At 40.9% G+C, this 26343-nt stretch overlaps 2 protein-coding genes across 15 annotated transcripts in view; both read right to left on the minus strand.

The window, feature by feature from the left end:
* The window catches only part of fmnl2a (formin-like 2a), a 68037-nt gene extending 52380 nt beyond the window's left edge, over positions 1-15657 (minus strand). For 4 of the 14 annotated variants that reach the window (XM_054786424.1, XM_054786421.1, XM_054786422.1 and 1 more), the window contains exon 1: positions 15054-15656. In XM_054786424.1, the coding sequence (XP_054642399.1) occupies positions 15054-15167 (114 nt within the window). In that variant the 5' untranslated portion in view covers positions 15168-15656. Of the gene's footprint in view, positions 1-15053 lie in introns of all 14 variants that reach the window. The other 10 variants (XM_054786427.1, XM_054786425.1, XM_054786428.1 and 7 more) reach the window with 5 other exon arrangements.
* Positions 15658-18456: 2799 nt separating this feature from the next.
* Positions 18457-26064, minus strand: sumo3b (small ubiquitin like modifier 3b). Its single transcript, XM_054788387.1, has 4 exons — positions 25899-26064; positions 25268-25396; positions 25091-25162; positions 18457-19388 (listed from the first exon to the last, which is right to left on the minus strand). Exons 1-4 carry the CDS (start codon positions 25917-25919, stop codon positions 19323-19325), a joined length of 288 nt encoding a protein of 95 aa, XP_054644362.1. The 5' UTR covers positions 25920-26064; the 3' UTR covers positions 18457-19322.
* Positions 26065-26343: the final 279 nt, after the last annotated feature.

Below are 26343 nucleotides of genomic sequence, written 5' to 3' on the forward strand. Positions count from 1 at the left end.
AAAGTGCACAGCGAGTGAAAATGACTCTCGTAGTAGTGTGGGCAATTTTATTGAGACACCCTTATTTTATTACCACAAGTACACAGGATGTGACGCACAGCGTTCTTCTTTTGAAAGTCGGACGTGTGTTGAGGTCTCTTGACTCTTGCTAAAGAAACGATGTATGGTTACAGTAGCATTGCTTTTTTTCACTGCTCATAAGCGCAAAATGCCAGCCGCTGCCTGTCTGTCTGCTCCAGCTAGCTTTAACTTTAGCCTTAGCTCAAACGCTAGCTATCTATCTAGCAGAGCGAAAGCGAACAGTGGCTGACTTTCAGACCTTTGCGGAGGAAGGTTTAATTTGTAAGGATCAGCCGACTTCCGATGCCCCAAAATGATAGAAATCGGCGCCAACCAGCCGATCAATCAGCGCATGCTCACTTGTAAGGCACATTTATTTGGTAAACTCAAATGAGAATCTTACACCAAATAGTCCATTTGCGCTGTATTGTATTATTCCAAGGAAGCGGGTGCCGAAACAAAGCATCCTCCACATTGGTGGCTCACTGCCGGTGCATTCTTTTACTGAGCATGACTGCTAAGTAACCCACCGTGTTGCAAGAAAGTTGCGAGTGTTAGCAATTCAAGAAAGAACTCACAGCAAACTACAAAGATGGCGTCCGCCATTCATCATTTATCATTATTTTGCATTGTTTTCTGCATGTAAAACTATAATTATTCTCCATAACATGTATTGTTATACATGGAAATATCAGAAAAAATGCTCGTTTTTCGTATGTTTTGGTTTTGGTTGGAACTTTTGGAACGAATAACAAAAACCATTACGTGAAACCAGTATTCTGTCGCTCCGTTCTTGTGTGTCCCTGGCTGCTCCCTGCCTGAGGAGTACCTGGCCCCTCCCCCCACGCACAGACAGAGCAGCAAGGTGTCTGCCTCACTCACCTGGCTACAGAGAGGAATGGTGAAACAAACTACACTTTTTCTACATCATGGTAAGCTGTCACTTTGTAAAACAATGTAACATAACACTTCAGTGCCACGCTGTCAAGGCCTGTCAAGGAGAACGTTGTAGTTTTTTTCACACAAGTTTTAGAGAGCGTCTAAAGTATTTTAATGTCGTGTAAATTGCATCTCTGTGAGATAAAGATAGATGCTCCATCATTATCTAAGACTATTATACAGCGTTTTAAAGTGAGATAAAGATGTATGCAGATATACACAGCATCCCACTTTACTTTATATTTCCATGCAGGATTTACTATTAAAATGTACTGATCTGATAAACCTTCAAACAGTTCAATTATGCATAACGCAAACAATAACCTGTTACCCAAAAACGCAATGCAGTTTTTCTCAACAAGACAGGAGAAATATGACCTGAGGGAAAAATTAAACTTAATGCAGTTACATGCAAGAACAACGCTAAAAACCTTCAGCATATCAGTCTGTGGAATCAAATTATGGAACGTTATTTAAAAATAACACTCAGTAAATTGATCGTTACTTTGCCTCATCAGCAATTCATCCCAAATTTATAGTGTTTGGTCATCACAGCACTGTTACAGTAGTATCCGAAGAAAACGTCCTTAAAAGCCTTCGCTTTAATGATCTCATTAATGGAGAAAATGGAAAAAGTTGTTTCATCAGAGCAATTCCAGAAGTACTTCATCAAAATCCTGCAATATCATACTCAAACTATGTGACACGCCACAACAAGAACCCTCTGAATAAACGCCAAGTCATAAGGAACATTTGGAAATTGCTCAACCCTGCGGAAATGACTCCCTGACACTCGCAGAAGGTGTGTTTTTCTAACATGATCATCAGGTTAAGTCGTTTTAAGGCACACACTCAGGTATACCACAATGTGTGACACAGAGAACATCAATGACAGAGCAATTAGCCTCCAGTGAAAAGAGCCGAGGCACACGCCGTCCAAAATCCAGCAGTCCACCCTTCATTATCATAGCATGCCAGTGTAATCCTTAATGTTCTGTGGGACCACAGGTGTCCCCCGTCTGTCCTCAGATTAGCATGGTAATCCCCAGGAAACCCTCCACCCACGCCCTCCCCTCCTGCCCTCGTCCCATTTCAACTGAGCCACCGCCTTCATCACGACAGCCCTGTTTATATTTGTGAAGCTGTTCGCCATTGGAATGCTTAATGTCGAGCAAATGGTGCAAGGTTGCTGTTTGTATCTGGCGCCATGAAAGTCTATTCATCTTCCTCACTGATGAGTGTTATAAAAATGTGCTTAGAGGTTTCATCAGTCTGTAGCTACAGATATTTGTGGCATGATGGCTGCCTCAGCGTTCCAATTGTCACTAAATTAAGATTCTGAAGAACTAAACACATTTAGACCGTATATCTTACCACCATAAATCCTCAAAGTAACGCGTCTGTTCAGTGAATTGCCAAGTTCCAATAATCGCAGGGTAAAAAAAAACCATTACTATTAACAGCTGGGTATGTAGGCAACCTCCTGATGATGTTAGTACAAACTGCCCAAGATACAGTAGCTGCATTTAAAGTATCATGAGTGGTCACATCCAGCAGCTTTATCGATCTCTGCATGCGCTTTAAAATGCACAAGTCAGCTGCTGGTATGGAACTAATGCATGTTTCAATTTCCGTAATGTTTACAATTAATTTAGCAGCGGTATTAATCCTGCCTGAGCAGTTTGCTCCTTACCGCTATTACAAGTACACCATTGGTTCTGTTTCTGCTGTGTGTTGCAATATACTTAATAAAAGACAATGTTGTTTTTCTTCCCACGTTCGGATGCACTCTAAATCATTATCAAAACTCAACAAAATATAAAAACGCTTTTGTTTTTGCTTCCATCGTTGCTGAGCTAAACTCAAAATCTAAATTTCTCCCAAATACTGTTCACAAATCTGTCTCAAATCCTTTGCCGAGATAATCCATCCACCTCACAGATGTAGGTGCTGATTAGACAGGATGATTATTGCACAGGTGCGGCTTAGGCTGGCCACAATAAAAGGGCCCTCCAAAATGTACAGTTTTACTGTATTCGAGGTCTTGGGTTGGTGTGGCTACACACTGTCTGCAGTTGTGAGGCCAGTTGGATGTACAGTAATCCCTCATTTATCGTGGTTAATTGTTCCAGACCCAACCGTGATAAGTGAATTTCAGCGAAGTATGTTTCCTACTTTATAAATTGTTATATATTTTCGTAGAGTTACAGAAAATGTAATTGCCCTCTATAACCCAGACTATAAACAGCAGCTCAACAATACACCCGTCCCTACTCTAACATTACTGACACCTAGTGACCAGGATAGGTGATACAACATATCACATCTTTAAATGTGTCTTCTGAAAGCCTTATATTTGTATTTTCATTCATTCAGCCATTTTTATTCTTGAAAATGATTAATTTAAGCCAATAATACATAAAGTTGGTTTAAATGTGCATTTTTTTACTAATAGGCCCTATACAACCATGCAACAGCAATAGTAACCGCTGTGGTGGACATTCCTGCAGTCAGCATGCCTATCGCACGCTCCCTCACGCAACATCTGTGGCTCATTGTGCTGTGTGATAAAACTACACATTTCGGTGTGGCCTTTTATTGTGGCCAGCCTAAGGCACACCTGTGCAATAATGATGCCGTCTAATCAGCATCCTGATATGCCACACCTGTGAGGCAAAGTAGAACTGCTCACAAACAGTTTTAGACAGATTTGTGAACAATATTTGAGAGAAATAGGCATTTAGTGTACATGGAAAACGTTTTAGATCTTTTGCCTTATTACCTGCTTCCAATTAATGCCCCATTGTCTTTGTGGTTTAGGTAAATAAATTCCCTGCTAACAATCAGAGCATGTACGGGGACTTCTTATGTGGAACATTTTCCAAGAAATAAAACAAAACAATAATACGCTGTTGGAAGTAATAATATGCTGTTGAAAAAAGGAAAATCACAGATGCACTTGCTACTCATTCAAGCAAATCTGTATGACAATACAGAGGAAGCAATAGACAAAATGTTCCCCTTGATAGAGTGGATGCTTTCCAAGCTGGGAGGTTTCCAAAGTACAGGAAACAACATGGAAATGGATTTGGAGCAGCAGGGAGCTCTCCAAATAAAACAAGTGTTACTTGAACGTAGCGCAAGTCTGTTCAGATGGCCAGATGTTGAGGTTGCGAAAGTGTGCGGACTGTGATGCACTCCCATGTTTTTGTTCCTGAAAATTGTTGCTTCACTTTAATGACAGGCAATCAAAAAAACAGAAAAGGTTGTATTATTACAAAATGAATACGGTATGAATATCAAGTCAAGGATGTGATAAACAGGAAATACCTCAGCCACAAAAGGGGTTGAGGACTAACTGATTACCACTGCTAAATATAATCCTACAGATCCTTTAATCCTGGTCTTCAAGTAATCACAGCACAGCCACATATGCAACCATGTAATAACAGTTTTATAGTGCGGGGTTGACAACTCTTCAAGGTCAAATAGTTTTAGAGCACATTGTCAAGTTCTGGATCAGTCTTAACATCAGCATCCTGGAATTTAAAAGCAAACGTGCTCAGATGCAGCCGTGCAAGTCAGATTGGAATCGCTCCAGTGTTGCATGGTCATGGAGAAAAGCTGTTTAGATCGAACAAAACAGTACAATACTCCAGTACAAATACATACTTCAATAGACAAATACAAACGATGCACACATTCAAAATTTGACCGCCCTAAAAGCTGTACTGTTTGGACGCTGATACGTCCAAGATTTCTGCAAATCATGTGAAACCTCAGCATAGGATACCTCGTGAAAGCTGAGTTGCAGCAAGCATCAAAGGATTAACTAGCCATTTCTTTCACTTTGGACGTTTTTATTCGAAAAAAGGACCAGCATCAACAAAAGGCACTGAGCGACGAAAGTGTGACGATTCCCAGGACGTTTCATGAAATAGTAACAAGTGTAGCCACTGGGAATGGGAGTCAGCGAGCCACTTTTTGATACATTTATGATGGCCATGATTTGCAATTGGCTGGGAAATCGGAACACATCAAAGGTCAGCCAGCGTCCTGGAACAAATTGTTCAAATTTGACTTTTGTGATGTCATAGTAATTTTGCATTAGGTTGTAAATACATTTTGAAGGTGTCCCGTGCAATAAACTCTTGTGGAATTTTACAGGTAATTTACATAATAAGGGAAACGGGAGATATCTGTGGCATTTTACTGCTGGCAAAACAGAGCAAGTCATGTAAACTGTCAATGGCTATTTACAGAAGAAAATCATTGACAGATTATATTGCGCTGTTTGTTGTTAGTGGCATTGTATTTGTGCAGTTGGGGGTTTTACTGGAATGTCATCCCCCAATCTCTGTATGTACACCATGAGTTCTAGATTGGTTTACAAATCTTGTCTAGCGGGGGGGGTCCTGGGCTCCAGTCATCACTGAAACAACAGACTGTTGCATTGTCTGAAGATTGGATGGGGTCTGTATCAAACTGGCAAAAGTGTATTCAAATGCAATGGGGCCTCCCATGCTGCACTGCAGATGTTAATTCTGGCAACACACTGGTCAGCCAGCTAGGTATTTGTGACTGAGGCAGCTTCAAAAGGCAGCATGTGTGCCACTGAAAATACAAGCAGGAAGAAATACTGAATAAGGACGGCAGCCTCGCTGAATTTATCAAGTCACAGGACTTGGTCCCCTGCACAAAGACCACAAATCCCACCCTCATGCGGCCTGTACAAATCCACATCCACATCCAAGCCTCCTAAATAACACATTCACATTTGTACACACAACCCCAGTGACAGAAAAATGACAACAATATCAATGCCACACGATAAGATGAGAATGAAGCCATAACACAGCACCAGATGTCAGAATGACATAATTTATTCCTAATCAAGCACAGAAAACAACAAATACCTAGCAGGTCACAATAACACAGCCACCTTTAAGAGACATTTTGGTCCAAACTATCTGACTTCACAGTGCAGCTGCCACCTTGGAGCCTAGACAGATCTTGCCAATGGCTCTCCTGTACCCAGGCTGTAAAAACATACTGAGACAAACTCTCAAAAGTATCTGGTTGGACTTTCCAACACATGCTTTAGTAGTCGGCCAGCAAGCACTGCAATGCCTGTCCTCACAGGAGTTTAGTAGGTATTGGTACAAAAGTATGTGCTGTAATTAGCAGAACAGGGATTTTGGGTGGTGTCTGGTATCTAAGCCCATAATCCTAGATGATTCTGAAATTACTGAAAAATATAGCATTTGTAAAACTCAAGTTGCTGGAAAATACAGAGGAACATTTAAAGGATAACTGCCCTTTGGAATTTTGCCCACAACCCTTATGTGAGATTTGAACAACACGTCTTTTCTCTCGTCTGTGCATTATAAAGATATAAAAACAGCTAAAAAGAGACAGTTAAGAATGCACGTACTGGGATGCAACTATTCCGCTTATAAAGCCTTCTGAAAAACCCTCCAAAAACGGCAACAACGCACCATTTACATAATGTTACCTGCATATTAACCAAGGTACGGCAACATTGTTGTTATTGTTATTAACGTTGTTACGCCAAATAACTACTTAACTGGCAGAGCGACACCTCGCCACACCACACCGGCTAGCTAGCTACTAGCTGGCTAGCGACTAGCTTCAGTATACACAGCGCGTCGGCGCCACGCTCACAACGCATCAGGCCAGTACCAAAAGGTAAGGCTGCATATTGGAGCTGCCACCACTGCTGCACTAGATGTAGCGTTCATTTCTATGTTGATATGTGAAATCAATGCGCTCAGGAAGAAAGTTCCTTGAATGCTTAAAACGACCAAAGTACAGCAAAATACTCCATCGCATGTTAGCATGAACGTGCCTGTTGCTACATGGTTACAGCATGGATATAAAATAAAACGTTTTTGGAGGTGTTTTCATTGCGGGCTTTGTCGGCGGAATAGGTGTGTCCCATTACGTACATTGATGAGCTGCCTCTTTTTGTCTGTTTTATATCATTAGAACGCGCAGAAAAGAGAAAGACGTGTGTTCATGTCTCACATAAGGATTGTGGATGACGGGCAACATTTTTTTTAAAAAGTGCAGTTTTCCTTTCAAGATTGAACACACTTTAGGACACTGGTCTGCCTCTGATTTGCTTGGATTTTATAAGTATACTACTTAGTTAGGGAGGTAGGGATACTTTAGATACATTTCAGGATGAACCTAAAATGTACTAGTGTATAAACTTAAGGTCACCTGTAGTGACCTTAATTTGAGCTTCTGTAATTTTGAATGCACATGTTCGACTTGTTCAACGCACAACTTGCTGTTCTCTGACACAACAGTTGTGCACATCCCTACCTTTTTGGTCACATGATGCGGTTCCATTTCTAGTTGTTATCTCCACCGCACATTTCCTCTTGGTTATAACTGGTACCCTTCTAAGGTGACAGCACACCAGAAAAAGCCAAACACACTTGTGGAGTTAACCCAGGGATGCACCGAGCCACATTTTTTCACGCCCAATCCGATTCTGATACATGAATTTGGATCTATGCTGATACCGATATAATTCTGATACCAGAGCTCTGTTGACATTAATATGCAAACACTACAAATGAATATTATACTACAAGAATATCAGCTAATGACGCCGTCTCCACACATGCAGAGCCGCGCACACACGCAAGTGTTCAGCCTGTTGCATTCACGGCTTCACAGACAGTCGGAAAACACAGAACTCTTAACATCACACATGATTCAACATCTTTTTTGTACACTATTTAAATTCCAATATCAGCTGCCAAGATGTAACGATACAAAAAAGAACAGCAGTGGCCGATAGCCTACCAACATATAAAAACAAACAATGTGCTTATAAATAACAATTTTACATTCAAAAAAGAACAGAAGTTGTTTTATATACACCACTAGTGCTCTTTATTTTTTCTTTTACATTTTTGTGTTGCCACTGCAATTGTAGTCATGTTCTGTCTAGTCAACTTTCTCCCACTCACTTAAACCAGTGAGCTAAAACGTCGTTTCAAAGGGGGAAGTATTCTCAGTTCCTTTCAACAAAATGAAAGCCGTGTCTAGGAGAGTCTTTAAAAACGCAGGTGATAGTAGTTTTTGCTGATACTATGATGTATTTATCCCAGCATCATACTTAGTTCACCTCATTCCTGCCACCCAAGCAGTGGCGCGAGAGGCAAACAACCTCCAACTGACCAGAGACGAACAATGCAGACAGAGGCCCTGCACACAGCCAAGAGACCTCTTCTTACATAATCTGCTGACCCACTGCCAGTCAGACAAGATGCCTTTGGGTTCCGCTCTGGGGACACATTATCGCCTCACCCACCCTGCTGCACTTCAGAGAGATCTCAACACTGGACGCAGGACATTCACCAAGCATTTCATGACTAATTGCTGTGGGCATCCTGCGGGTTGAAACACAGCAGAAGCGCTCATACCCCAGCCATACACAGCGGACACACATGCGGGTACGTGCGCCCCCCGAAGCCTGTCAGTTTTGGGTCCGGTGCCAGGCTCTGTGTTGGAGTCTGAGACGAATAAAGAGTGGCACTGTTCTGTTAGATTGCTGCACGGGTTTAGGCTGCTGTTCACCTTATGCCGCTCAGACAATATCCTTTGTACAGCTTTTTAAAGAAGCGTCTACATGGAAAAAAAGCTTGCTTTGTTACTTCCTGGGTGTCTTGTAAAAATGTCATGTTTATTAAGCTTTTTGGCGTTACACAAACCTCACCTACACTCACGTAGATCCTGAATACAATGAAACGTGCACAAAATGGATGATGTTATGGTGCATAAAGGGCAGATCATTAAAAAAAACTTGTCATTTTCTGCATACCTAACTCGGAGTCACCCATCAAAACAAAGCAATGAGGAGCTAAATGATCCCAAATCACTCAGGTGTGTGAAAAAAATACATAAATGACAAAAGAGCTAAAGGAATGTCGCTTACTATTCCCCTTACTACTGTGGTGCTCAACCTTTTTGAGCCCACGGATCGGCTCGGTTCTGTCAAGCCCCTTTACGGACGGGTGGAAAAGTAAGTGAGAACGGCTCCAGGTCTCAAGAGTATTTTAATGCTACTGCAATGTACTCATGTGTAAAACAAAAGCAAAATATGAACTTAAAACACTGTACAAGAGTGTACTTTTGTGTGACAGTAAATAAAATGTCAATTAATTAAACGCAAAAATCCTTACATTTATTGACGCAATACATCATTGGCAAAATGGATGTAGCTTGGCTCACATTTGTAATAGGATGTCCCACTCTGTTATTACTGTAAGATATTTTTATGACACCCTTGTTTTGTTTACACAATTAGACAATATGTGGTGAACAGCGCTCTTATTTTGAAGGCCGGAAGTGTGTTGTGGGTGTTGAGAATCTCTATTGACAGTCAAGACGAGCTGGGAGCAAGAATGAACGTGCCTCTCGTCCTTATTTCACTCAGAACGGGCATCATAAAACGCTCGCTTGCATTAACAAGTGGTAAAACAACACGGTGTAAACACCCTCATACAGCCTGAGTCGCACACGCACCCCATTAACGCTCCGTAAGACGTGAGTTTCGAAGTTGTTTTTTTGTCTCAGGTCGCTGTTTCAACATATTTAGTTTGGGAGGGGGTGGATGGTGTTTGTGATGAGATTGAGCGGTCCACCGGGGAAATGATTCGTCTGCCTGTGTGACATCATCACCACGCAACAGCCGACAAAACTTAGCATGGCGGATGGCAGAGGACAAGCCGGCGAGCGAGGAATAATCAGTCCAGTGTGTGGAAACACTTTGGCTTTTGCAAAGAGGGAGATGTTCGAAATAAATCCAATATGTAATCCAAAATGATGGAACTGGAAACTCCTCCGCACACACAACACACAAGAGATTTGGTGCATTAGCATGCCTGGAAGCAACAAAACAATATTTTAGGTAGCCATTGTCATAAATTTGGTAGAATTTTGCTATTATCCACATTGGCCTGGGATGTTTTTTCAGCAGCCCTATTGAGAAAGGTTGTTTACATTGTTTTCCTCATGGTGCAGGCGCTGGCCAGTACTGATTGCGTTTTTGTAATGATGTGCCTAACTTGTGAGCTGAATGCGGTGCCCCTCGAGTGACTCATTTGAAGAGTAGATTTCAGACATGCAGTACCAATAACATTACCTCGTCGTCGTGTCTCTGGAGCAGCCCTCAAACAAATCATCTTAGATGTAATCTGACCAGACTAGCTGTGGAGTGCAGCTACAACAACAGCTAAGCCCAAAGTCCCCATATGGCACGGCAACATAACGATTGTAAACATCTCCACCTCAGTAACACGCTGCACCGGTGAAGGGGCGGAGGGTTACACACAACGTCAACTTTTGCTGGCACTGCATTCCACTCACACGCCTCCTTCGCTTGTGGTTCTTTTGGCCCGTTCTGATAGCCCATGTGACTCCTTCAGATTGTTCTGCATGCTCATTAGCACAGCAACCGCCACTTTGACGCTTTGTTTACATCATCTGATGTTGGCTAAATGACAGAGTTGACTCAATCTACAAGGATCTGAAATAAATGTCCATCAAGAGGCCATTCATGCCACAGACACTATGACATCAGATGCATGCTTGTTAAACTGCCTTTTGGAGCCACAAATATCCTATTAACCTTTCATTCACATACAAGGTGCTCCAAAAATCACAACCACTAATTTACAAGGATTATAGTTCCAAGTAGCAATGATTCAGCCTATCTGTTCTTTAAACAAGACTAACTGGATCATGGCCAAGGTCTCTCTTATCATGGTCGAGGCCTTGCATTGCAAATAAGTCTTAGTCCAATTTAGAATGAAGATCCCCTGTCTTTAGTAGTTTAATGTAAGCAAAAAGCAATATCTGTAATCATTGTAATGCACGCTTTGGATTCCAAATGTTGTGCTATGTTCCAGGAGTGAAATCGCAACACTAATTATGCGTATTGTATGACATCCCCATCAGCAGTGTAGTGCATCAACAGTGACTTACACATTTAGAAATTTCATTCCTCATTTATCGTCAGTAGTTCACATTGTTTTCTGCATGTAACCTTATAATTCTCTACACAATGTATATTTTGTTCATATTTTTGGGTATCCTGAATGAATTCATTGGATTTACATTATTTCCTATGGGAAAATGGCTTTGGTTTTCACACACTTCAATTTTCGTCTGACTTTTTGGAACAAATTAATAACAAAAACCTAGGTACCACTGTAGTTTACGCCCTTCACCGGACGTAACATACTTTGCAGAGGTGAACACTTGAAGGTGACCACCGCTTAAATCCCAAAGCCTCCCTTTCGTGTTACTGGGATTGGCTGATGATCAAACCTATTAGGAGTGGCAGCATCAACAAGCCTCCTGTGTTTACCTACGCATAAAACATCTTTGTTGTTGTAGAAACAACAGTTGATTTAATCTAGCTGCGACTAATCATCACAAGTCATTGGTGCAAAGTTCTGTCATTGTGGACTTGATTAATGAGTAAAACGGTGCTTGATCAACAGTCATTTAAATGTGAGAGTAATTGTGATAAGAAGGTGAGTGAGTAGGCATTGTCATCATGCTGGCAATCAATGCAACACCGCCAATGAGTTTGAGTTTAAAGGGCAGTAAGTAACGCTAAGTCCCGTGATTAGGGTGCTAAATTCTTCTAATGCTACAGGGCTTCCATCCCATCAAGAGATGAGGCATCACGCTGGCAGCACGGAGGAGGAGGGGTTGCCCTCATGCTGTGCCAGCCTATGACTTGACTCCGGCCGTTTACACAGCAGCATTTTTAACGGAGAATACTGTAGGGCTGCAGCTATCAAAGATTTTAGTAATGTAGTATTCTACCACCTGGCAATTTAGCCAGCGACACTGGTTGTGAGAGCGTACCATTTTGCACTGTTTAGTTTGTATTCGCCGACCAAACGCCTCAGGACAAAGGCTTCGCTGCCCGAGGCACCTTCATCGTTTTTTTTCCCAGTTGAGAAAACTGTCCGTGTCGGTCGTCTGTGTTCATGCGCTCACCGTGTTCATTCTGTCCGCTTTCGAAATGTTATGCATCACAAAGCTCACTGCTAAACCCTCTGTATCCACTCACTAGTAGCCCCGCCTCCACAAAGAGATGAGGGCCACGAAAGAACCAATGCGCACGGACAGATGCAGAGTGAACCCTCTTGTCATCCGGCCTGTGTGGCACAGAGACGAGCAGATGAAACACACGCATTCGTGCACATGTCAATTTATTGAGGGCATAATTATCAACCTGTTTTTTTTTATCATACAATTAATCGATATATCAATTATCGTGACAGGCCTACAGGTTAACTGAAATTTGAATGCACGTGTGCGACATGTTCAATACTTAACGCACTTAACACACAACTTGCTGTTTTCTTAACATAACTAACTTTTTGTGAGTAGAATATGTTAGAAGACGGTTTCAGATAAGACCCAAGGAGGACAAGCATGCACGTAGTGTTTCTATACAAAGTGACATCGTCAACTAATGGCCTAGCTTGCATATATTAGTGTTTCCGGTCATTTTTGAAACCGTTTTATGAGATCATTTTTGCGTGAAATGGCCCTCAGACAGGTAGCAGTTTGTCTGCGAAGCCAAGTCGTTCGCCAACCACTGACATTAACCCATTTGGGGTAAATAAAATGTCGGGTCAAGTCAGATTAATCCTTCTTTCCAAGTCGCCCACAAAGGGTTGATGAACCTAGCAGCAATCCCACCCAAACAAACGGAACACTTCAACCGACCTGATCCTCTTACAGGCTCATCGACCTCCAACTTTAACAGTATGAGTAGAGCAGGAAATCCACATAAACATCGCACCCTCTCCCTCATCTACGGGACACGTTTATGATCACACTAGTCATAACAAGTCGCTTTCTCGTGCCAACTTCATCTCTCACTGAGCGGCAGCAAATGTTTACGAGCGCACTAGAGCAGGCGACAATCACGTTTGACCTAGATTTCCAACCATTGCTCAAATTTCACCCCTTACTGCTTGACGCCGCTCTTTTTCTTTAGAAGTCTTTATCAGCTTACAGTAGATACGGCGTATCATCACAAATACGACCCGCATGGTGAGGTTTCAGAACATGCAGGATAGTGCTTTGAAACTAACTCACAAAGCAGTATCTTTTAAACCTTCCAGTGCACTTCTGCCTTCATAAAAGATAATAGGCACTACGGTACAGATGGTAATGTAATATTCACTGAGAAATAAAGAAAATGCTTTATTCTGCAGTTTTTTAAATAGTGAAAAGAAACGCCTGGATGCACATGACATTTTCAAAAGGCAAAAGGTATTCATGCGCTGTTTTGACTGCCGCTGTCAGAGGCAATAGTGAAACAATAACTTTCTTATTGCATCACCACAAGAGGTGCTTTATTATTTTGTTTAGCTTACTTTATTTAGACCCTACGTAGTTTAACTCCTTTGAAGCTACTGACTTAGCTGCAACCACCAGGGTCGCGCGCGGTTCATTCAATTTAAAGAAGTCAAAAACAACAAAGTGATGGAAAGCTGAGCTGCATTCATGCTATGGCGGCAATTTATTCTGCTCAATACAACAGTGGCGTTAAAACAGGAGTTCAGAACACTCAAAAACATTGTCATTGTCATTTTCCCCATGACTGAGCAAGTAAATTTAGTGGCGCACTAGAGCACACCACAATTACAACAACAGTAAGCTCCACCAAGGATGTTACATTTAAGAGCTGCTTAGAATGTTTCATGCCTTTTTTGCAAGTATAGATAACACATGATTAGAAGTACATATTATTTACATTTACTGCATTGTAGTTTTCTTTGAACTTTTAATACTATGTAGTCTATTTCCAAGTGGTGGCGCAAAAATTCAAATGACCTCATAGAAGCTGGAAAATGCAACCTTAAAGCCAAATATGTGCCATTGTGGTCGAGAAATGAACAAAGGGTGATCATAGTTATATTCATTTAATGTTTATTATTGTGGTTACAGGGCTGTACAACCGTGCTGCATTTTAATATTTTGGTTACCTTAATTTAAACCCAACTTAAGAGTGAGTATGTTTTGAAGAAACGTGAGGCAAAGAGTGCACTACTTGGTTGCAACCAGCAGATGCTGTGGATTCAGTCTCAACTAGTGTGCAGTGAATTTAAAAATAATTATCTTTTAAAATACTCTAAATTGCCCATAGATATGAATGGGACTGTGAATGGTTGTCTATTATGTGCCCTGCGATTGGCTGGCGACCTCTCGCCCAAAGTCCGCTGGGATAGGCTCCAGCAAAGCCCCGCGACCCTAGTGAGGACAAGCGGCATAGAAAGTGGCGGGATGGATATTTTTAAATAATCTGTCGTTTACTGTATGGTTGACCAAGGAACTATAGCGGTGTCTCACAACAAACACATTGGAAAATGAACGCCTCTATGACAGTGTCAACTAAAAGCAAGCATGAAAACTTCAGGATGGTCACATTTAAGTGCCAGTTCGCAAGTTGCAATCCCTTAAAGACATTTTTTTTATATGGCTCTTGTATTATACCAGTGTACTCAGAGGTTATTAACTTTTCACCCTTATTATACTATATATAACATACTTTGAGCATTATTCACTTTGTAGTTAGCTGTCTTTGTACTTTAATGCCTTGACGTGTATAGTGCTTATTTGCAGCGCAACTCCAGACACTTAGAATGACGTCAAAAGTTCGGAAAATGTAACAATAAAGCCAATTATTCGATGTTTTTCAAGTTATTTATAAGCATACTGGGTTCATGCTTTCATCAAAGGGTTATCAGAGCCCTAAAAGACACTTAGTGCTAATTTTCCGGATTGTAAAATGTGTTATCTAGTAAGACGTGCAGAACTCATGAAAGTAGAATATTTGGATGACTCCCATGACCAGGTTTTGGTAACAACAAAGGGGACCAGGCGTGTGGGGAACTGTGCCGCGGGGTCCAACCCATACTCACACAGCTGTCTCGTCCCAGAAGGCATGGAGGGAAGGTATAAAGTTTATTTGAACTCACCAAAACAATAGCGAATCTTTCCTCCAGCTCTCCAGGGTCCGGCATGGGGAGTTTTAGGGGCAGGTTGTGGCCCCTGAGATCCGTGTGTTGGTCCATGCTCCCTGCGTTGCCCATGTTGGTCCGATCAGTTCAACAGCTTAAATAAAGAATGAGAAGTAAAATATCCACGCGTCTTTTGGTTGAAAAGGTTCGATTCCTTCTTTCACTTCTTCAGCATATAGACCACATGTGTGAGTGAGGGGGGGTTGCGGAGCGTACCGAGCCCCTGGTGAGGAGGCATTTTCACGGCAACAACAATACGGAGGAGGAGGGTGGTGCTGTTGGGAAGAGCTCTAAAAAGTTCCGCTCTTCTCTTGCTGTTATCCAAATTTTGCCCAATTCCGGCTCCACTTCCAGTCGGTGGGGATGACGAGGAACATGATTCAACGCTTTGCACTTTCCACGTCGCGGAGTGGTCCGAGGAGGAGGTGATGTGCGCCCATTAACTAATCCCTCCTCTGCTGCTGAGAGGGTCGTCAAGGAGGAGGGGGTCCAAACTCGCACAGTCACACTGCGGCTGCACACATGCTCATCACGCCCTACAATGAGCCCTTTCAGGGCCAAGCCTCCAAGCCTCCTTCTTCGTGGGGCGTAGCTCCTCACACGCCGTAGCCAAGGAGATTACAGTTTGTTGTGTTGCATTGTGGTACTTTGAGTGTACTAAAACAAGGAAAGCGTTTTTAAACATCATAATGGCGTCCCTTACGGTCCAAAGTGCTCTTTTAACTTCAAAATGTCTCTTAAAGACAAAACAACGTTTATGTACCGAAATTCGTCATTATAACAACTTAACGGCTACGGGTTTTTTTTAAATAGCTAAACTAGTCGAATTCTTCCGGGTCACATGTTTAGAGACTTACTTGTTGTTACAAAGGTACAATTCGTGTAGCACACTTGTTTTTGTGGCGTATAAAAAAAATAAATCTAGCTACGCCCACTGGGATGGTCAAAAAGTAAAGGCTGGAAGTAACGTGCCCCCTGGACAAAGACCAGGAACAGGAAGATGTTTTTATCATATTGCTTTAATCATATTTTACTTTTTTTCTGTCCAAGTTAATTTAACAGTAGACTCATTAGGCTGTATTACATATAATACATGAGAAAAAACAACGCCATCTGGTGGTGGGCCCCATATCCCCAACAATGCAGACTCTGCACTTCTGGTGGCCCTCAATCTTCTCTCAAGCCTCTTGAAGGATGGGCCTTTGTGGACATCTGTTTGCTTTCTATACTAAATGTAGGCTGCCCAACTGTCTAGTTGTCCTAATTCAAGTAGGAAACACAACAACAAAACCTGTACACTCAAATGATTTAACAGTACCATAATTTCAAGCTATGTTCCAAAAGTAGTTGTAGACAATATAGCAACATTGAAGTAATTACACAATAAAAACGTTAAATATTGGTTTGCCAAAAATAACCATCAAGGAAATATGAATTACTGAAAGTGTGGTTTGTCAGGGACCAATGTGTGGACAGCACGCCTGTAAAAAGACATACAATTGTGAAAAAAAGATACAAATCATGCATCTACCATTACTACTCAGATAGTGGTCGTCCCCCTAATAGACACTGTTCCCCAATTAAGCACTGGGAATGTCATCCAGTTGAATAAGCAAACGCCCTAACTCAATTAAACACCAGATGTTTTCCCTTCAGAAAACACAAATAAATGTGCTACTAGCCGACTATATTTGCCTTTGCTATGACTGATACCACCTTATCTATTGTGGTAGATGTTATTACCGCCGCACACAGCCTGCAGCCTGAAAAAAGCTGCTCAACATTTGGAAAATAAAGTACATGCCAAAGTCCGCTGACGAGGAAGAGGGTACACTTTCGCTTACTTACTCATCATCAGATGCCTGCTACTCTCTGTAGTTGAGCAAACAAATGGAACCACTGTATATGGAAACACAGTATATATAAAACAACTTAAGTTTCCATTTAATGGTAATGATTTGCGCGTTGACACTTGCGCAATTCAACATGTCCGAAAGGTAGTAGGAAGAAGTAGAGTTTATTTGTTCTTCTCCGTGTCTCAGCAGTTACCTGTGTTTAACTTTCATTCCAGCAATGCACACACACAATCACTGATATTTCTTCCTCCAAGAGACGCACATGCACATCTGTGACATCTGTTGACAAGGGTGGGGGCGACACAAGCTCACACACCCGTGGGTGACATCAGCACGCCACGCTAACGCTGGAGACGAGTGGTTCACAGAGGTTCTCCATCATGCACACTGGTTCTATTCAGGCAGCTGGAGCGACTCTGTAGAGGAGTGCGTCACATGTGAGGGTTAGTTGGCAGGACACAGCGAGGATGTGACTGACCTCATCCCATCACTACGTGTTCCATGTTAACTTGATTTGCTGGGCCTGGAGCACACCCAACGTTCAACCCCCTCGTCTATTGTGTCCACCATGTTTCCTTAGCACTCTTCATTTTTTCATTGCAATGTGTTTCTCCATTAGTCTTGTGTAACTAGTCACTGACATAATCTGTAATGGGTACATTGTGCAATAATGTAGAACTGCACGACTCAGTTTCTGGTACAGTATGTGATGCATGAATATGTATACTTCGCCTGGCATTGCCAATTCATTTTATTAGTGTGGATGCTGAGTGTAGAGCAGGCCATGTATAATCGTTCCTTTTTATTCTAAATACTTGAAGGTGATGGGCTCAATGAGACATCTGTTACACACTGAATAATGAACAAACTGTGCTGTCAGCAGAGCGTCACATGACATAAGTTACAGTGAATGAGCTGTGAAACAATAAGTCTCTGTTAAGAAGTCCAAATACAGATGTGGAGATATGCTGTATCATGACCACATGGACAGCAAATGTGTATAGGTATTAGTATCCCCAAATCTTATTTTAAAATAAAACCAAATTCAATCGAATGAGAAACGCTCACGTCATGGATGAGGGTGACCCCAGTCTACCTATCTAGGTGAACATTAGTTTTAAAAAGGAATATTTAAATGAGATTTTGATGCTTAACATGTTATTGGAATAAGGCTGTCTCATTTAATATGGTGGTGAAAGCACGTTTGAACTGGTGCAACCACCAATTGAAAAGATGGAAGACGTGAGGTTAAACTGTGGGAGGAAATGAGAAACTCTTTGGTGCAATGTAGCCTCTAGTGGTTGTAACGTGTATTACAAGCCTTTTCCATTCAAAAAGGGTCCGAGGCATGACGTCATTTTGCGCACAAAATTCAAGAGGAATCTAACTTACCGTATACATTAAAAGGTCACACGAAAAGTACTATACTTTTAATGTCACCCCTTTCATTTTGTCTAAAGTTTTCTGCCAATGCTGCAATCACAACAACTGATTCAAGTAACAGGTCACATAAAAGGTAAAGTTTATTTTTTCTTAAAAAAACATCCTGGGAATGGAAGTGTTTTATAAGAGTAATCCTGGGAATGGAAGTGTTACAGTAATTACCTCTTGCATTTGACATAAAGCAAAACCCTTTATAAAAGAACACACTTTATTTAATGTTTATTTTTTGGTCCAGCAACATGGCTGTACTTTATCACTCAGCTCAATCTGCTTTGAGTGCAACACCAGGAACAGAGATACATCATTCATACACATATTTCTCTGCAATGTTCCCCCTCTGCAAACATGGATACAAATAAATCAAATAGGGCATATAACAAAGACAGAAAAAGAAAGTGTGAATTGAGTTTGTTAATCATATTGTGAATTCACACTTGCTACAACCTGCGGTGGCGGAGCCAAAATGTTTCATTGGGGTGGCCAAGGTGAGACCATTACTCACATAGGGCGCTAATAAGCTGATACCCAAAATGTCAAGATGGCCAGTGGGGTGGCCGGAGAGTGACTGGGGTGCCCATGGCCACCCCGTAGGTCAGCCACTGACAACCTGACAAAATGATGTTCAAAAAAAAGGTTCTTGCCGTATAGTTCTGGTCAATGATACACATTTGTTGTGAATTTTTCCATGCGGTCCAATGTTGTATGATTAGCATCTCTGCCTGGACACAATTTATTCATGTTAAACAGGTTAAAAATCAGACTGATATGCAAAGCAAGGCCCTCAGAAATGTAAAAACTGCTGTTGCATGTCGTGAAAAGCCCAGCACTGATCCCAGCAGAATGAAAAATAAAACAGCTAAAAATCCCAAACAACAATTACAACATGGGAAACAAAAAAACAAAAACAAACTGTGGGGATGCACTCCGCTTAAGAAAAGGCTCCTCCTGTCTGTTGCTGAAACACATCAATAGTGTCCTCGTCCTCCATTTCCAACTGGGGAAAACAGACATTGACGCACGTCAGTTATTCAGTTCTACAAAGAGTTTTTTTTTTTTTTTTTGAAAGCATGGCTGCATCAGATGCTCAATACAGCAGAAGATCTCAAGTTGAAGTTCCAATGAAGTTTTCAATGAAAGCAAAACATTTTACATTTGTGTGGGTCGGTCTTTAGTACAGAATCACTATAAATTTACAGCAGGAGCTCAACATTTAACTGTTATTTTTAAAGACAATTTAGTATTAATATAAACAAATGACATTCCATTTTTTTAAGAGAATGATAACGTACTTCTAAAATACAGCACTTTATCATTAATCATCCAAACTGAAGTACATTACATACAGTATTTGTTGCATTCTGGGAAATTTCACCTGAACATGCTAGAGCAGCTCTTTTGTATCCAGACATCCTGCTGATTATTTGGTGAGTGACAGTTTTAGTTTATTAATAAATTGGTGCACAGTTTGTGACGTTTTCAATTTGTTTATATTGGCCTACTGTTACATTCTGACTAGAAATTGCAACCAACACTTCCTCAACCAATCACAAGGATTTAAGTCTCACTTTCAACTTCTGACGGACACCTTGTTCTGCACACACTTGACCTTGTCGTTGAGGAGTGTGGTAAACGTATTGTGGAGACTGATTTTTCATGCAAATGCAAGTTTCCTTTTTAAACACGTAGCCACGCACGCACACAGACAGTGCCATGCTGTATAACGACTCTGATCACACTTCGTAATTCACTTTCTCTGTGCTAGGTATGCTACCATTGACTGGCGACCAGTCCAGGGTATACCCCCACCCCCAAAGTCAAGTCCAGCATTGCCCCGCTAGTGAGGACAAGTAGCAAGAAGTTAGATGGATGGATGGATGGATGGATGGATGGATGTGCCACTGCATCTGATCTCAAGGGGACAATGTCCATACTCACATCTCCTCGTCTGATACGGCTTGGTATACAGTATATGATATACAGCACATGTGTCAAACTCGTGCCATGGAGGGCCGAGACGCTGCAGGTTTTCTCTCCAACCAGTTTCTTCAGCAGGTGATTTAATTGATGAGCTCCTTCCCTCAAGCTGAAGGTGTTGATCATTAAAATCACCTGCTTTAGTGACTGGCTGGAAAGAAAACCTGCAGTGTCTCGGCCCTCCATGGCACGAGTTTCACACCCCTGATATAAAGGATATGATATAAAAGTCGATACGGTTGACTTTTATGAATGAAATTGTCTAAAACATGGTACTTAGAGACATTTTGAAAAACTTGATGCGCTACAAACCATTTTCACCATTCAACAATTCCTTTTCATTTACGTTTCAGACGAAACCGTAGGAAGCAAACTTCAACACTGGATGGTCAGCCTTGAGGGCCACATTATTTGTCTGGGGATCCAGCCCACATTATCAACGAGGCTTGTTACACCATTTTCTACCTTTTAAGTCTTCAATCAACAGTACCAACAACAGGTAGCATGCACACTTGAACTCCTCCAAAAAGATTCTTTGTCTCACTATTTCAATAACATGCTATTGGACACAATATCTACCGCAACACTATTTTTTCAGCCGCCTCATCGGAATAAACCCTGAGCGAGGCATCAAGGCGGGACGGGGGTAGATGTCTGTGCAAGAAAATCTAAATTGTTAAAAAAAAAAAAAAAAAAAAATTAATCTGGGACTGTAAATCCATGTGTAGACACTTTTCTGAGGCAACTCTGATTTTCAGTGGAACTTCATCCAAGAGACCTGCAAACATTAACCACTGACTGAAAATACTCTTAGCATTTTCTTACTTTGTTATGTCATGGTCAACAATGTGTTGACAGAAATATGTTAGTTATGTTTTTGTTTTTTGTTTTTTTAAGTGTCACTTGATCCTGCTCCCTTGTTATTGTAATACTTATGGCTTGTGTTAAGTTGTTCAACATAAACACACTGTGTGTCCACCTGCGATGCTATCACAGGGGTCTCCAACAGGTAGCTCAGGTAGTTAACAGTAGCTCACCAGCTGATGAGTAGTTAATGAGCAAAGAATATTTGCTTAACCTCTTACTATGTTTAATAAGTGTTCTATTCAAACATGAAGCCTGTATTTAATGACAAATGAGCACACTGAGTGAAGAAGTGCTTTGTAAATAAAGTACAATTAAAATGTTGGCAATCATAAATAGATCACCTCTCCTTTCTTATATATATATATATATATATATATATATATATATATATATATATATATGAAATATAATATATGAAATTCTTATTTTATTTTGTTAATTGTGTTAAAAATATTGAATAATTCATTTCCCATGTATTTGTATTACTCTAAAAACAGGCATCAAATTAAATGTAGGTTTGTGACAGAGTACAACATTGTGTACTTTTTTTTTTTTTTTTACTAAGCCACATAGTACTATTGGACTATAGGTCAGGTGACAAAAGGAGGCTCGACATTTTAGACTCTCACTTTAAGGGCTCTCAGCAACTTTGCCATTTAATTAGTAGGGATGTCCTGATCCGCTGTATTTGGATAAGTATATTTTCATTTTTCAAAGCCCACTGACGACGTGCAGGCTCTGAGTGAAAAAAAAAAAAGATGAGGCACGTTTATTTTTGCACCCAGCACGTTCTCAACACACACACCACATTCCAGCCTTCAAAATAAGAGCGCTCTCTCACATTTGTCTAATAGTATAAACAAAATAAGGGTGTCATTAAAATATCCTATATTAATAACGCAACTGAAATTACATCTGTGACTACATCTTAGCATCATAGCAATTTGTGCTGAGGCTGACAGCCCATTAAAAAAAGTTAGCCAAGCCACATCCATTTCTCAATTACTGGACAAAATGGGCCAATGATGTATTGCATCGGTAAATGTAAGGATTTTTACATTTTATTCACTAAACCAAATAGCACACAATCTATGCTGGTAAAATAAGTGGTATGGGTAAAAAAAAAAAACTGAATTCTAAAAAATTAACAGAAAAAAGGGAATTTGGGAAAAAAATAAAAACGGATTTCATAGGGCCCTAAGAGAGATGTGTTAAAAAAATGTCATATTATAAATCACACCACAAATTGATCTATAACCATGTCAAATGGTTAGTCCTGCCCTAAAAGCATTTTGCATGCCCATTTTTTCCAATTTTATCTTTTATTGGATTAGGGACCTGACCTGGTTTGTTACAAAAGCCAAACAATATTGTTGGTCATGCTGTGTAATAAAAAAAGATTCAGCAATACTTTGGTTGAATTCTTTTTAATGCTTTGAAGAGCTATTTTCATAACGAAATTCAATTCCACAAATTCATGTTTGTAACAAAAGCTTATTATTAGAATTTTTTTTTTTTAATCTGATCGGAAGACAAAAAAATTTGGACCAGGACATGCCTAATTAAGAGTTGTGCAATGTTCCCGTTCATGTCCTGCTGGTCGAAAAAAGTTAAATTTAAAATAGTGTCACTGTCAGACAACAAAAATAATCCTGTTTACTAGGGGTGTAATGGTACACTAAAAATGTAATTTCGGTTCTGTTTCTTGAAGTGCTCGGTTCAGTTAATTTTCGGTACAAAAAAGGAAGAAAGAAATGACTTAAAATGCAAACAAGAACTTTTTTTTTTTTTAAAGCAAACCACTTGGGTGATATTTCAAATAAATTACAGTTTTTTAAAATAGAAAAATAAACTGTTGTATTTAAACAATTGTTTAAACACTGTGGCGAATTGAAGTTCTTACGTGAACAGCTATAGCATTGTACTGCCAAAAAACGTAACTATTTTTTTGTCATTGTTATATTTCTGCAACCAAAAAAGGTAGCTTTAGTTGTATCAGGCATTAAAATGAACAAGAAACTGAACAAGGGTGGTCTAACCATTTTTTCCATGACTGTACTTAAAGCCAGTGCTCCCAACAACTGAATATGGACGTAATCTCGTGGCTATAAAAGCTCATGTGTTGCTGCTTTGGCCCGGTCAGAGTTGCTTGCTGGAGGTTGATTATATGTTGAAGTTATCTGTGTTTGCACCACGTTGGTTTTCTTTCTTGTAGATGTAACATTCACTGCCGGATGATGCCGCTTTAAGTGCGTTAACATGTTACATGCGTTTCCTGCAGCATACCCGATATCTGTGGAACAATGTCGACACACAACTGTGGATTTATCCGCTTGCCTTTGTCAATCCGTAATTTTAAATAGGGAAGCCAAAGTGTTCCCAAACAGGAGACCGTAGTGAGATGGGAGGCTCTTCCAGCTCAGGCTTCTCGCTTGCATTTGCCACGATGCCATTTGTCACGCCTGAAGAGCTACTAGCCTTGCTCCCCCTCCGTGGCTAGTGTTCGACACTCGGAGGTATACGGAAACACGACCAGGACTTTAGCGCTTATATCACTCTAGTAATACATTTTATGAGAAAAATAGCATAATATATAACCAAAACAGTACGCAAGTGGTCCGAACATGCAGAACCAAAACGGTTCAATACATCCATGTGAACCGTTACACCCCTACTGTTCAGTTATGTTGCAATAAAATAGTCTCATTGTTTTTGCACTATTGCTGGTTGTATTCTGGTTAAAATATTCTGCAAAATATCCATCCATTTTCTATATGGCTTGTCCTCAGTCACAGGTAGGAGTCTATCCCAGCTTAAGGCTGCAAAATATAAACTGAATAAAATCATGAATTAGTATGAAATAATTTTTTCTGGTTTTGTTTCATCCCATCAAGATATTATCAATATCGTGAGCCATGTATCACAAATCGTATCTTATCGTGAGGTACCCTGACATTCCCAGCCCTAATTTTCTGCATTTTGGAGAGCCTTTGCTCATTGTAACAAATTTGGTAGTGAAAAATTGGGTGGCTTAGCACCATGCTTGATTCAAAGTATATTTTGTTGTACATTGTGTAAAGATGGTGGTTTGAGTTGGAACTTCGGGGGTGTCAAGGGGTAATACTCTTGAAATGAAACTTGTATTTTCCAGACAATAGTCAGTGTACATCTTGTAAAGCATGTTTCATTTAAATAGTGTTTTTATTTATATAACATAAAGAATGCTACAGCAGGTCCTTCATCAATAACAGTGTAGTACTGACTGGCTTCTTCTAGAATGTTCTGCCACATAGTAAATGAATTTGCCTCATGGTTGGCATGTTGGCCGTGCAGTAGGGAGATCTGGGTTCCCATCTCTGTTCCAACATCTGTATGGAGTTTGCATGTTCTCTCCGTGAGTGCGTTTTCTCCAGGTACTCTGGCTTCCTCCCACATTCAAATATGCACGCTAGATTAATTAGACTCCTAAACTGCCCACAGGTGTGACTGAGTGTTAATGGTTGTTTGCCTATATGTGCCCTGCAGGTGTACCCCGCCTCTTGCCACAAGTCAGCTTGGATAGGCTCCAACTCACCCGTGACCCCAATGAGGACAAGCAGCATAGCAAATGGTTGGATGGGTGCAATTTATGTCCTTGTGGGTCGAAACATACCCCCTCCTTCCGGCTTCATCTTCTTCTTTTGTGAATTGAATTTCGTTAAGGGAAGTGACAGTTGCATAGTCTACATGTGTTATTCTGATCATTAAAAAGTCAAACATGATCGGATAAAGGGTTTACATGAGTATTAAAGATTCATGCAATAATTAGTTCAATGTTTGGAGTTAGGAGTTTGTGAAGTGATGTGCATCACCGACCTGTGCAGGTGTGTCCAACTCATTTATGGGCTGCCCATCAAACCGAAATCTTATCTGACGCATTGACAGCCCCTGTAGAGAATCAACAATTACAGGGTGACACTGCAAATGTAAACAACACAACTGGACATTTTATAGGAAAACGATATTGAATGATAGGCTCAGAAATGAGCTTACCTGTCGTTCACAGTAAGCCTTCATGAGTTTGCTGAGTGCAGTGTGCCTTTTGATTTTAAACTGTACCACCGAGCCATCTTGACCTGCTACCTTCAGGTTAATGTGGTCGTTCTCCGTTTTCACTCCTTCCTGCACAGAAAAGTCATAACAGGCGTCATCTACAAACACTCAGTAACGTCTTTATCAAGCTAACAGGTATGAGCATTAACTAAACCATCAAGGGACACTGTTGAGTCTCTTTTAGCTTTCTATGCTCACACTGGGTTGGATCCAAAACCAGTGGTTAGCATAGTATGCTAGCCCATGTTCAAACTGGCGCAGAAAGCCACAATGGCGCAAAAAGAAAGCTACGCTGATATCGCTCAAAACTTCATCCGGACAAAAAAAACAAGACAGGCGATATTGTTACAGCATCCACTCGACATATTGCCTCCTAAAGTATCATGTAAAAGTTTGCATATTTGGGAAAGAAAATCGGTAAATTTGACAACCTTTGTTGTAGCCCCCCTCAAATGCGCCATCTAAACCTGGAAGCGGCGCTAGCTTAGCAGGATAACCATTTAGCTTCAGCTGTTTAGCAACCGGCAAGCTAGTGCGAGTGTATTTACTCCCTCAAAGAGAATGTACTCACCTTTGGCTTTTCGTCCGACATCCTGCTCTTTTGTTAGCGGTTAGAATGTTTTTATAAAGAGAAGGCCGACTGCTAACCAGCCGCGGTAACTCGTCCGTTTTATGACTATTTCGTGTGGAGCAGGCGCGCGCACTGAAATTTAAACTGTAATTCGAGCAAAAGGGTCACGTGACCCACTCTGCTGGGCGGACCTCTGATACGGGAGCGCGCAGGCTAATTTGCGCGCGACCGAGGTTCCTGTGCGCGTTCACGAGAAAATGGTGAAACTAGCAGTCTGACGTCAGGTACTGAGAGCTTGAGAAAATTATACACTGCTGCTGTTTTTAAGGACCTACTGTGAAAATGCTAGTCAGAGATCCTCCATATAACAGGAGCACGATGCTGTTTTTAAAAACACCTGTTGAAAAACCTATATAACATGAGCTCTGTTTTTAAAGACCTGTAC

The sequence above is a fragment of the Dunckerocampus dactyliophorus genome, chromosome 9 (genome assembly GCF_027744805.1).
Source record: "Dunckerocampus dactyliophorus isolate RoL2022-P2 chromosome 9, RoL_Ddac_1.1, whole genome shotgun sequence".
In the NCBI taxonomy this organism is placed as follows: domain Eukaryota; kingdom Metazoa; phylum Chordata; class Actinopteri; order Syngnathiformes; family Syngnathidae; genus Dunckerocampus; species Dunckerocampus dactyliophorus.

What these genes read in the sequence shown, in the direction of transcription:
- sumo3b (XM_054788387.1), bottom strand. Translation starts at nt 25,919, where the DNA reads ATGTCGGACGAAAAGCCAAAG. An exon ending in AGGCTTACTGTGAACGACAG is followed by an intron (nt 25,163 to 25,267) that starts GTAAGCTCATTT and finishes GATTCTCTACAG; the next exon opens with GGGCTGTCAATGCGTCAGAT. An exon ending in AGTTGGACACACCTGCACAG is followed by an intron (nt 19,389 to 25,090) that starts GTCGGTGATGCA and finishes TGTTTTCCCCAG; the next exon opens with TTGGAAATGGAGGACGAGGA.